The sequence below is a fragment of the Cervus elaphus genome, chromosome 5, assembly GCF_910594005.1.
Source record: "Cervus elaphus chromosome 5, mCerEla1.1, whole genome shotgun sequence".
Classification (NCBI taxonomy): Eukaryota; Metazoa; Chordata; class Mammalia; order Artiodactyla; family Cervidae; genus Cervus; species Cervus elaphus.
In genome coordinates this window covers 115,869,285-115,881,931 of record NC_057819.1, presented here as the reverse complement: position 1 = coordinate 115,881,931, position 12,647 = coordinate 115,869,285, and the positions used below count along the sequence as shown (strand labels likewise).

The following is a 12,647-nucleotide window of genomic DNA, read 5'->3' as shown; positions in this document are numbered from 1 at the left end:
AAATCCAGGTCTCCCACATTGAGGGCAGATTCTTTACTATCTGAGCAACCAGTGAAAGGTAGCAATTCCTTCTGAGCTCTCTGTAGCTAGCTGGACCTGGTATGGCTTCACCGAATGCATCCATCCCATGCTCTGCACTGATAAGGTTTTCCACACAGGACTCAAAGCTGGTTTTGAAGAATGTAATGGGCTGGGAAACAAGAAAAAAAAATATCAGCACTAAAAATGCTTGGCTTCCACTTTTGCTGAGAAAAGGGATTTTGTGCTCTCCACTTCTACCCACAGCCTGGCCCTGGAAATAACTGCCTTTGGCACATCAGCCTGCCAAGAAGTGCTTGTCACCAAGCACAAGATCCCCAAGGAGCCTGAGCCGAGGTTTCCTCCTTGTCTCCATCACCAGAGCCTGTTGACCTCTCACCCTGGCCTGGAAACCGGAATCCCTGCCCCCTCAGAAGAGGAAGCCCCTGCTGTGACCCTCCAGATTTCCCTCTTGCCTTCCAGAGGGATGATGACAAGCGGGGCCTTCTTGGTCAGGATAATTGATGCTGAGCCACATGTAGACCAATGAGGGTTCTTAAAAAGCTGCCTTCTGCCTCTGCCTGGGTCCATGGGGGGGCCAAATAGACACTGCTAGGGGCCGTTTTATTTTGGTGGGGTGACAAATGAACTTGGCCTGAGAGATGGGATCAGCAGGGCTAAGACCTGCGGAGGACTCAGAGCTGTAGTTTGCTTCATTAAGCTGGTCCCGAGTTTGTTTTGAGAAAGCCCGAGGGGCCCGGGGAGGTAGAGATGAGGAGCTGGAGCTCGTTTTGATATCCGAAAACTGCAGCCGCCTGCACGTGGGAGGCGCTGAGAGCAGGCTTGCCTCACACGCCCCCCTCACCGTTGGTCACCTGGGAGCACCAGCAGCAATTTGGGAGATTTCTGAGCTCGAGGAGGAGTCTTTGGGGAGGGTTTGCTCGGAGCACACCCCTTTCCCTCCTCCTGGGCTGAGGGAAGCATGGGACCAGCCCTGCCCCAGCCTGTCCTCATTGGCTGGCATGAGGCAGAGGGGGCTTTAAAAAGGCAAACGTGTCCAGGCTGGGGACCGGAGCCCGTGCTACTAGGAAGGCCGAGTGCCCTCCCCCAGCTGGCACGATGCAGCTCTCTCTTGCCCTGTGTCTCGTCTGCCTGCTGGTGCATGCAGCCTTCCGCGTGGTGGAGGGCCAGGGGTGGCAGGCCTTCAAGAATGATGCCACGGAAATCATCCCTGAGCTGGGCGAGTACCCTGAGCCTCTGCCAGAGCTGAACAACAAGACCATGAACCGGGCGGAGAACGGAGGGAGACCTCCGCACCATCCCTTTGAGACCAAAGGTATGTGATGCAGGAGAGTATTTTTAGCATAAGGGTCCTGGGAAGGTTCTCTTTGGGACTGTTACCAGCACCAGTGGATGGACAGCTTTGCCAGGAGGCCAGGGAAAGATGGCATGTCAGCTGTATCCTTGGAACTCAAGTGTGAGGGTGTGGGGCTGATAGGGTCCTGGGAGTGAAAGCCCAGAGCAGGAAGGAGGCTGAGGTGCTGAGGGTGCAGCCCTGGGACAGGTTCAGGGGCTCAGGAGGTTTCAAAGAATCCCCTCCTGACAAGAGAGGAGTAGGGTCCAACTGCTGACACAACTGGGGAGGGGACAAGGCAAGGAAGCTTCGCGTCTGTGAGCACCTGCTAGATGCAGACGCTACACGGACTATGCCTGAACCGCACCCCAGGGAACTCCCAAGTTCCTCCTCCCAAGGAGGCTTCAGAAATGAAGTGGCTTGTTAAGCCAGCTGAGATTTGAAGCCAGTTTGATCCAATTACAAGACAGCCCTGGCAGGGGACTGCCTGGGGGATGTCGGAGGCCAAAAGTCACAGCGAATCCTGGCAAAGCAGCGAGAAAGGGATGCCAGAGGGGCACCCCTTCAGCCCCTACCACCATGATCTATCCAGTGAGCTGGCCCTTGAAGGGAGGGGCGCTGCAGCTACCTGGGAGGGGCCCCTGGAGGGAAAGCAGCATCCTTGGGGCCGGGCGTGGACACAGGTGGCACCCTCTGTCCTGAGTCCCCACCCTAGACTCAGCCTTGCCTCCTTCCTCGGAGGGAGCCTGACCCTAGTGGAAGGGCAGAGACCCCACCTGGGTCCCTGGCTGGGTCTGCACAGAGAAGCCTGCGGGGCAGTGTGCGCAGCTGGCTCTGCAGCTGGCAGGAATGGCTGGGGGCGGGGGCCGGAATGATGCTCCAGAGGAAGGCCCTCTGGCTGCAGTCCAGGTGGGAGAGGAATCCACAGCCCCGGTCCTGGCATCCCATCCTGTCCCACCTCCCAACCAGCTGGGAATGGGGGCTCTGCAGAGGGCACCCCAGAGGAGCCTGCTCCTCCCCTGCTCCTGCCCAGGGAAGATCAAGTAAACTCAAGAGATGGGTTGTAAGGAACCCAAGACGTCCACCTCTCTGGGTTCCCATGAAACCCACAGGCGCAGAGGAAGCCACGTGCTCCAGAGTCACTCTATGCAGAGGAAGCACCTGACCTATGGGTACTATTCTTGGAAAGCCCCAAGCCTCCTTCCCTGGGCAAACAGGCCGTCCCCACGCACCACTCCTGCGGGCCTAGGAGCAGGGACAAGGGTGCCGGACCAGACCAGAAACCAAAAGGCTAGCCGAGGGAGGAAGGCAACCCCCTACATCCCCCACTGCTGTGCTTGTTCTCCAAGGTAGGGCGTGGGGGACTGGCCTTCTCTGTCTCCTCTTTGGTTTATGGTCATAGGATATTTTTCATCTCTTTGTGTCACATAGAAACTGACCCTATGAGACCCTTGGGGATCGACAGGTGCTCATATAAGGACCAGCTGTTTAAAAAAGCTCCTACCAGTCTAAGTCCATAGTAGGAGACATGATCAAGCTGTCTTCAGGCATCAAGCCAGACCTTAGAGCCCAAACATCCCCCGCCCAGGGAGCAGGTCTATGCCACCATTGGGTGTCCACAGAATAGCACAGAAGAGATGCGCCCAGCGCAGTGCCTGGTACACACCAGGTACTTAATAAGTGTTTGTGGCAACTGAAGCTTTAGGTTTTCAGTCAGATCTCGGCCCCCTGATAGGGAAGGAACGGTAGTAAAGTAGTAAAAGGCAGCCCTTTGGCCCCCCTCACCCCTCTGCCCAACATCCCCTGGTGCCCAGGCACACGACTTCCACTTTGCGGGAGCCTGGAGGTGCAGGGGCCTCAGAGGTGCAGAGTCAGGAGACCAGCTCTGCCTTTCCGGAAAGAGCTTTTCCTTCTCTGGGCCTCAGTAATAATCAGGGGGTTGGAGGTGCTGCCATCAGCTCCTTTCAAGTCTAAGGACTTCAGTCTCCTCCCCACCTCCCCTTCCATCCCTCTCCCCCTCAGTAGCTGCTCTGATTTATTACCATCAATTAACCCCTACTCTTTTCTCCATCCCCTCTGCACCCTGTCACCCCTCTCAACCTGCTAGAAAAGGAATTTGGGAGAAGTCAGAGCCATTCAGAAGGTGTGGCTAATAACTACCCTGCTGAGGCCAGGGGCCCTGTGGGACAGATGTGACTTAAGTCTGGCGAAGAGGGCCCCCTTGGAGAGGAATAATAACTGTAATAGCACCAACACTTCCAGCTCTATGTTCCAGGCAGCGTCCCCTGAATTATATATGTAAAGGATCGGCTCATTGAATCCTCAAGACAACCCATTCTACAGATAGGAAGCGCACAGAGGTTAAGCAACTTGTCCAAGCTCACACAGTCATGGAACTGATATTCGAACCGAAGCAGTCACTTGGCTCTGCAGTTTTAGGGCGAAAGGGTGGACCAGAGATCTTGCCACCAGCTCCAGAGTATCTGGGCCCTTCCCATAATAGACCTCCAGGGGCAAAAGCGTCCGGGGAGAGGCAGGTTTGGAAACGGCGGGCGGAGGTGGTTTGGGGGGAGCCGGGCCGGGTGGCCGCCCTCACGCGCGTCTCTCTCCGCAGACGCCTCCGAGTACAGCTGCCGGGAGCTGCACTTCACCCGCTACGTGACCGACGGGCCGTGCCGCAGCGCCAAGCCCGTCACCGAGCTGGTGTGCTCCGGCCAGTGCGGCCCGGCGCGCCTGCTGCCCAACGCCATCGGCCGCGGCAAGTGGTGGCGCCCGAGCGGGCCCGACTTCCGCTGCATCCCCGACCGCTACCGCGCGCAGCGGGTGCAGCTGTTGTGTCCGGGCGGCGCGGCGCCGCGCGCGCGCAAGGTGCGCCTGGTGGCCTCGTGCAAGTGCAAGCGCCTCACTCGCTTCCACAACCAGTCCGAGCTCAAGGACTTCGGGCCCGAGGCCGCGCGGCCGCAGACGGGCCGGAAGCTGCGGCCCCGCGCCCGGGGCACCAAAGCCAACCGGGCGGAGCTGGAGAACGCCTATTAGAGCTGACCCGCCGCCCCGCGGGCGGCCCCCAACCCAGGCGCCCCAGGTTTCCGCCCCCTGCGCGCGGTTTGATCGGTTGGGTTTCATTTTTAATACCTGCAACCCGGGGCCGGGGTGGGGTGCTGAGACCTTCCTGGCTGCAGGCCTTGTGGATCCCGGGGTCAGCAACCACCCCACCTCGCATCCGCGCAGCGGGGGTCCCGGGGGCAGGGGAGGGCGCTGAGAGTTACAGACACTGAGCCACGCAGCCCCGCCCCGCCGGGGCCGCCTACTTTTGATGGTCCCACTTGAGAGGAGGCGGAAAAGGAAGCATTTCATTGCCCAGGAACTGGTTAAGAGAATTCGATCCGATTCCCCTTCCCCCACCTCTCTGCCAGGCAGAAAAGCCTTGAGTGCCTTGCTGTGCCCAGAACACAAGGCTGGGTCCCTAGATGGGGTTTCTAGTCCTGCCCCTGCCCTCAGCGTGCCAGGTGATCTCGGACGATTACGCTCTTGTCTTCCTGGACTTCGAGTTCCTCTTTGTAAAATGGAAGTGGGGGTGGGATAAGCATCTGGAGCAATCTGCTGTCACGTGATTCCACGGACTCGGGTGCCCTTTGAATGGGCACAGGAGAGAGAGTTTGGATTGAATCATTGATGGGGTCGCTTCCAGAATTCGGAATTGTCATCCTCTGATCTGACAGCCAAAGATGAAAAAAGGAAAAGAGTCTATTTATGGCTGACAGACTCGTGGGAAAAGCTGTGGTGTGTCCCAGCCTGGGATCCCAGATGTTTCGCTACCTCCACTTTCCATCATAAAGGACACAGAAACAGCACCATCCATTGGAATAGTGAGGAAGGTCCCCAAGGGTGGCGGGAGGCACAGAGATTAGTCTCTGTACTCATAGAGCACCTCCCCCACCGTGCACCCATCATGGCCATATTTTATTTAAGGTCACCTTCTGTAGAGAAGCCCAAGGTCACAGCACACTGGGTTTGTGGGCCCAAGGGAGCAGCCACCACCCATTCAAAGACCAGAGGGTCCCTTTCAAGACCTCCTCCTGCCTACCACTCAAGGACACATTTCTGCTTGGAAAAGAGCTTCTTACTGCTGTTACATGTGATGGCATAGCTTACATTAAAATAATCTTATTGGGGAAAAAATTACAAGTGCTGTATATATGCTGAGAAACCGCAAAGCTTAAGAGCTGCCATCCAAAAATCTTTTGGAAAATCATTTCCAGGCACCACTTACTTTCTGTGCAGTTTTTAATTGCTTAAAAAAATTTTTTTTTTTTTTTAAACAGAAGCACATGCCATGTGAAAGCCTGCCCAGCTGGTTGTTTTTGTAATCTTTTCAAGTGGAATTTGTCCACAAGAATGAAAGTAGCAGTTTTTGTTTTTTTTCTAAAGAGTTAAGTTACATATTTATTTTCTCACTTAAGTTATTTATGCAAAAGTTTTTCTTGTAGAGAATGACAACGTTAATATTGCTTTATGAAATACCAGTCTGTTCTTTCAGAATCCAGAGGCATTGTTAATAAAGATAACGAATTGTTGCGGAGAGGATGTGGTCTTGTTTTGCCAACCACGTGTGGTCATTTCTGTCAACGTTAACATTCTTCTCTTGGTCACTAGAGCTCAAACCTGGGAGACACCTTTGACAGTGTTATGGTGGCCCTTGTGGCAATTACATCCTTCCTTTGAAAGGTCATGTTCATCCCTTTCTTTCCAAACCTAGACTTCATCCCTTCACCTCAGCCATTGTATTAACCTCAGCCTAGTCTCACTTCCGCAGCCTGGCCCCACACTCTCTTTCAAAAACACGGTTCTCCTCATGTCATACCTCTGTTCAAAAATTCCTCAGGACTTCCCTGGTGGTCCAGTGGTTAAGACTTCTGCTCCCAATGCAAGGTGACTGGGTTCAATCCCTGGTCAGGGAACTAGATCCCACATGCTGCAACTTAGAGTTCGCATTCCATAACTGAAGATCCCGAGTGCCACAATGAAGATCAAAGATCCCACGTGCCGCAACTAGGACCTAGTGCAGCCACATTAAAAGTATTTTAAATCCTTCAATAGCTCCTCCTATCCAGGATCAAGTTCAGGCTTCTCAGTCTGACATGGAAGACTGCTTGATCCCCATCCCCCACTCTCCCAAACTCCCTTAATGACTCCCAAGTGGCCCCAGACTGTCCTGACCTGTAATTTACTGCCCTCACTTACCACCCCCAACAACTCCTGCTCTTTCTTTGGGGTTCATGTTCCTTGTCACCTCTTCCCTGAACCTTCCAGAAATATTCCAACTCCCGCTGATCCCCTCTCCCCCGATGTCCGGCCCCTTTGTCCCTGTCACTCCTTGGACTTCTGATCCTATGTCTTCCATTTAGCATTCCTTCATGGGTCACCTGTCCCACCCAGCCAAGCCATGTTTAGTACCAGAATAGACACAAAGTCAAGTGTCAGGACCAGCTCACAGGAGTTCAGTCAAGCTTTTTCCCAAATGTGAATCTTATGCCTCCGTGATGAAAATGTAAACTCTTCACAAACAAGGATCATGACTTGTGCTTTTTTCAAAACTCCTGTCTCACTTCATAGTGCCAGGCACTAACAGAGACTCAAGAAATACTCTCCCTTTGCCATAAGAAGGGATGACCCTTTGCAAACATTTGAATCCAGCCCGTCTTGGGGTAACCCCACCCCAAGATCTTCCTCGTAATTTTCCCCCTTAACTTCTAATAATCCCTCCTAAACCCATTATCATCATCCACAAGCCTTTGATAGGTGTCAATGGATGTTGCTGCCTCCAGGCCCCAAGGAGACCTCAGTGAGACCCTGCAGAGAATCCATGCATCATGAGGAGAGCCCCAGGGCCCAGAACCAGAGCTCAGGTGGGAGATGGATACATCGCCCAGTCCCCCAGAGGCGATGTGTCACAGGTGGGTGGGCAATGGGCTCTGGAGCCAGGTTGGTGTTTGAATATGAGGACACGGAGTCACCAAGGGATTAAATGTTTTGCCCATAGCCAGCTGTGGGCTCAGATACTTACCCTGACACCCACTCGAGCTGCTCAGAGCCTGGTGGGCATGTGGGCAAGTAATCAGGTCACACTGTTCTGTACAAAGTGTTACAGGGACCAAGGATGGCAGCAATTTGCTCTGCGGTGGGTGGAAATGAGGGATCAAGCTTAGGGAGGGTTTCAGGGAGGTGGATTAGCAGTTTACCAGATAGAGAAGGGAGCATGGACATTCTAGGCAGAGGGCATGGCCCTAGCCAAGACACTGAGGCTGAAGGTTCATGGGTGGAGGAGACTCAATTCCTTAATGCGTACTGAGTCCTTGTCATGTGCGAGGCAGTGCTGGGGAACAGAGGATTCAAACCAACCCCCTAACCCCGAGTTAACACCTAGGGTCTGTTTCTGGGACCCGGAGATTTAGGAGGGATGACCCAGGCTATAATCCCATTACCACGAGGGGAAAAAAAACCCAAAGGCTAAATTGTAGGTCGGGTTAAGGGTTATTTATGGAAAGTTATATTCTACCTACATGGGGTCTATGAGCCTGGCGCCGATCAGAAACGGAACAGACAACAGGCTCAGTTGGGAGGGCAGTGTTGTGCTGTGGGAGTGTTATGTTCTGGGGGTGCAGCCAGACATGGGGCTTGTATTAATAGTCTGAGAGTCAGACAGACAGAGGGACAGAGGGAAATATTAATAGGTCTCTCTGTCTCTGTCTCTCAGACACACACACTTCTTGCTCTACCTATATCACAGCTACAGACCAGACCACCTTTGCACAAGGAGGTAGAGCAGAAGAAACTCAAAGAAGTCACAGGAACCCATTTTCCTTGAAGCAAGCAGGACTTGGGCAGCTGGGGAGGGTGGAGAACCTGCAAAAGGCACCTGCATGTGAGCTGAGCTCCCAGATGTGGCAGCTGGAGGCTGGTGCCATATCCCATACCCCTCCTACCTGATCCCAGACTCCCTAGATCCCGATCACCGAGCTCTGGGGCCTGCAGTCCTTCCTGCTCGCCCCTCCCCCTTCCTGTTGCGCATCCTCTGTGTTCTCTCTCGTCCATGCGCAGGCAGAAGGGGTCAGATCTGGCAACTTTGACCAGTAGCCAAAGTGCCTTTAGTGGCCAGAGGGGCGGAAGGCAGGGGGACTGTTGCTCTTAATACAATCATGTGTCTGGTTTGTCCAGGACACCTATGGGCTCAATGTAATTATTAACAGCTTCCCCTTTTAGTCTCAAAAATGTCCTGATTTGGACAATAAACTATCTGGCTCCCCTGTTATTAAGAGACACAACTTTCTGTGGAGGGACTGGGGTTACCCATTTCTAAATGCTGGTCCTTTCCCTGGGCTACTCCCTGGGTTCAGGGACCCTTTTGTCTGGCACTGCTCCCCAGGGCACCCCCAGTACCTAGCATGCAGTAGGTGCCTCATATGCATCATGGTTGCATAGTCGTTGTTCAGTTTCTATAGGATTTCTTTCCTCATGAGATTAGGTGGGCTTCCTAGGTGATGCTAGTGGTAAAGAATCTGCCTGCCAATGCAAGAGACCTAAGAGCATGCAGGTTCAATCCCTGGGTCTGGAAGATCCCCTGGAGTAGAGCGTGGCAACCCACTCCAGTATTCTTTTTTTTTTTTTTAATTGAAGGATAATTGCTTTACAGAATTTTGTTGTTTTCTGTTAAACCTCAACATGAATCAGCCATAGGTGTGTATATATATATCCCCTCCCTTTTGAACCTCCCTCCCATCTCCCTCCCCATCCCACCCCTCTAGGTTGACACAGAGCCATTGTTTGAGTTTCTTGAGACATACAGCAAATTCCCATTGGCTATCTTTTTTACATACTGTAATGTAAGTTTCCATGTTACTCTTTCCATATCTCACCCTCTCCTCCCCTCTCCCTATGTCCATAAGTCTATTCTCTAATGTCTGTTTCTCCATTGCTGCCCTTCAAATATATTCTTCAGTACCATTTTTCTAGATTCCGTTATATATGTGTTAGTATACGATATTTATCTTTCTCTTTCTGACTTACTTCACTCTGTATAATAGGTTCTAGGTTCATCCACCTCATTAGAACTGACTCAAATGCACTCTTTTTTATGGTTGAGTAATATTCCATTGTGTATATGTGCCACAACTTCTTTATCCATTCATCTGTCGATGGACATCTAGGTTGCTTCCACGTTCTAGCTATTGTAAACAGTGCTGCAATGAACAATGGGATACATGTGTCTTTTTCAATTTGGGTTTCCTCAGGGTATATGCCTAGGAGTGGGATTGCTGGGTCATATGGTGGTTTTATTCCTAGTTTTTTAAGGAATTTCCATATTGTCTTCCATAGTTTTCCACTTCAGTATTCTTGCCTGGAGAATCCCTGTGGACAGAGGAGCCTGGCGGGCTAAAGTCTATAGAGTAACAAAGAGTCAGGCACGACTGAGCGACTTACACACATGCACATGAGATTAGGTGAATGAAATGGACTGGGATGTCTGGATGATGGTGGGAGGAGGGAGAGGCTTGACCAGATTATTTCATTTTGGGTTTCTGAGGATAAGACACAGCTCTTACCCTCAAGCAGTTTCTAACCTTGCTCAGGGTCAAGCGGGAAACGAGGGCACCAGGTACCATGGTGGAGTATGTGACCATTTGCCCCCAGAGTGGCAGAGTCAGGAGGGGGTGGGGGGCTTGAGGAAACCAGGCAGGGGTGGGCTCCCTCTGAGCTTTGCAGGCTGCTAGGACTCAGAGAGGACAGGCAGTAGAAGGCAAAGGAGCTGGGAGGGGAGCGCTGGTGATGCTGGCATGGGACCTGGCACACAGAGGGCTCTGTCTAGCTATGATTATTACATAAGGAAGCAGAAGCCAGGAAGGAGAGAAGGGTGGGGGCAGAGGTAGATACTGTCTATCATGGCAGGAGAGAGGGGGCATCCACTAGCAAAGTGGAGGGGCTGAGTCCGTATAAGGGTGGCACTGACTCTCCGAGGAAAGGCAAGGAGCTGAATCGCAGGTGCCAAAGGGTGCCCCAAGCGATATTCTGTTCTCCACCAGCCTGGCAGTGCTGCTTTGGAGACCAAGTCCTGACTTTCTTACAACCTCCCTGGGCCCCAGTTCCCAATTTCCCTCCAAGTGCCTGGGTTACCTGAGCTTGGGTCCTGCCCATCGAGAAGGCCAGAGCTGGCAGTGGGCAACTGCAGGTGGGAGACTAGTACCCAGGAGGGACAGTAGGAAAGAGAGGTGGAAAAAGAGGAGCCCAGACCACAAACCTCACTTGCTTGACACCTTCCTGAGGGCTGATCCTGCCAGCAGTTTGAAGGCGGAGGCAGGAGAGATGCAGACAGGAGAGGCAGTGGGAGAAAGGAGAAGATGGACATGGGAAGGAGAAGAGAAATAATCATTCATTCATTCCACTGAAATTGACTGGGTGCCGGAGGCATGCCAGGCATCACCCTAGGTTCTGGGCACGTGGTCGCCATCATGGAGCCTCTTGAAGTTCACGGTCTAGTGCTGGCAGGGAGGTGGATATTAGAGAACAAGGAAATACATAGTGTGATGCCCAGGAGTGAAAAGTTCTGTAAAGAAAAATAAAGCTGGTGAGTAGACAGAGCACCATGGAGGTGGCCAGGTCAGGCCTCTTTGAGGAGGTGGTATTTGAGATGAAACCCAAATGCAGTGGGGGAGTGAGCCACACAAGGATGGGGTGGGACGGGGAGGGATGTGTGTGCCTGGAGGGGAACGGCAAGTGCAAAGGCCCTGAAGGTATGGAGGGGGTGGAGAAGCGACACCACTAATTGCCTTGGGTGCCTTTCAGGCGTCTCCATCCCAAGGCTGCTAACCCCTGATCTGGAAGCCAGCATAGTAATTATAATTATAGTAGGGAGAGGTGTGTGCGTGTGTGTGTATAAAAAAGAGAGACTCTCTCTTTGTATGTTCTCCTGTCTCTGTATGTTAAAGACCAAGTGACTCCCAGAAAAGAATAATTTGCATATTATTAATTATGTAGAGAATTCTCTAGGGGTCCTGCAGTTTGAGCTTCCCAGGTGAGACAGTGGTAAAGAATCTGTCTGCCAACACAAGAGATGCAAGAGATGCGGGCTTTATCCCTGGGCTGGGAAGATTCCCCTGGAGTAGGAAATGGCAACCCTCTCCGGTATTCTTGCTTGGAAAATTCCAAGGACAGAGAAGCCTGGAGGGCTACAGTCCATGGAGTTGCAAAGAGTTAGACATTACTGAGTGACTGAGCACATACACACATGGGACCTCCCTGGAGGTCCAGCAGTTAAGACTTCACCTTTCAACGCAGGGGTTATGGGTTCGATCCCTGGTCAGGAAGGCTAAGATCCCACGTGCCTAGCGGCCAAAAAGCCAAAACAGAGAACAGAAACAATATTGTAACAAATTCAATAAATATTTTTAAAATGGTCCACAAAAAAAATCTTTTAAAATTAATTATTTATTAATTAATAAATAATTATTAATCAACTATTCAAGCCTTTATTCTTTTTTTTTTTTTCAAGCCTTTATTCTTAAAGCATGAGATAAGTTTGATTAAAGTTGTGGGCATTGGACAGATGTCTTCTTTCTAAGACACACATATGTTATGGAGTCCATATATAAGAAAGTCCTCAGCTTTCTTATAGTGGCTGCCTGCAAAATTCAGCCGGGATTGGAAGCAAAGACTAGCTAGGCTGGGGAAAATGCAAACGTGTACATGTTGATTATTCTTCCCTGCCATGGTTCTAACCCAGACATATACATATGTGTAGACATATACATGTTTATTCTGAGACCCTGGATCAGGGGATGGAGATCTGAAGGGGAAATAGGTGTCTAGAAATTAATTCCTTTCAGAAAGATTTGTTCTTCTCGAAACTGGATAAGATCGTTCCCATCAAGGGGCACACTCATGTGGCAGCATCCACTACAAACCCCTTTCCTAGAAAACTGGCTTTCACCCACGCTGGTAAGTGTGCCTAGGACACTCTCCTTCCACATCTCTGGTCTAGAAAGTCCTCTTGACCTTCAAGTCTCAAATGCTGCTACCTTATGGGGGCAGACCACCATGCCATGTACACACCTCATCACAGAACATCACACGGGCTGAACCTGGCTACCTCTTCTATCAAATGTGAGTCTATGGGGGGCAGGGCCCCAGGCTTTGCACATTTGTAGCCCCAGTGTCTTTGCACAGGCTTGGCCAGAGTTGATGCTTAATACTTGTTTACTGAATTAATGGAGGTTTGGACAGT

At 51.8% G+C, this 12,647-nt stretch overlaps 1 protein-coding gene across 1 annotated transcript; it reads left to right on the top strand.

Annotated features, from left to right (window-relative positions):
* The first annotated feature begins 318 nt into the window (after positions 1 to 318).
* Positions 319 to 5,951, top strand: SOST (sclerostin). Its single transcript, XM_043904757.1, has 2 exons — positions 319 to 1,354; positions 3,987 to 5,951. The coding sequence occupies exons 1-2, from the start codon at positions 1,138 to 1,140 to the stop codon at positions 4,406 to 4,408; spliced, it is 639 nt and encodes a 212-aa protein (XP_043760692.1). The 5' UTR covers positions 319 to 1,137; the 3' UTR covers positions 4,409 to 5,951.
* Positions 5,952 to 12,647: the final 6,696 nt, after the last annotated feature.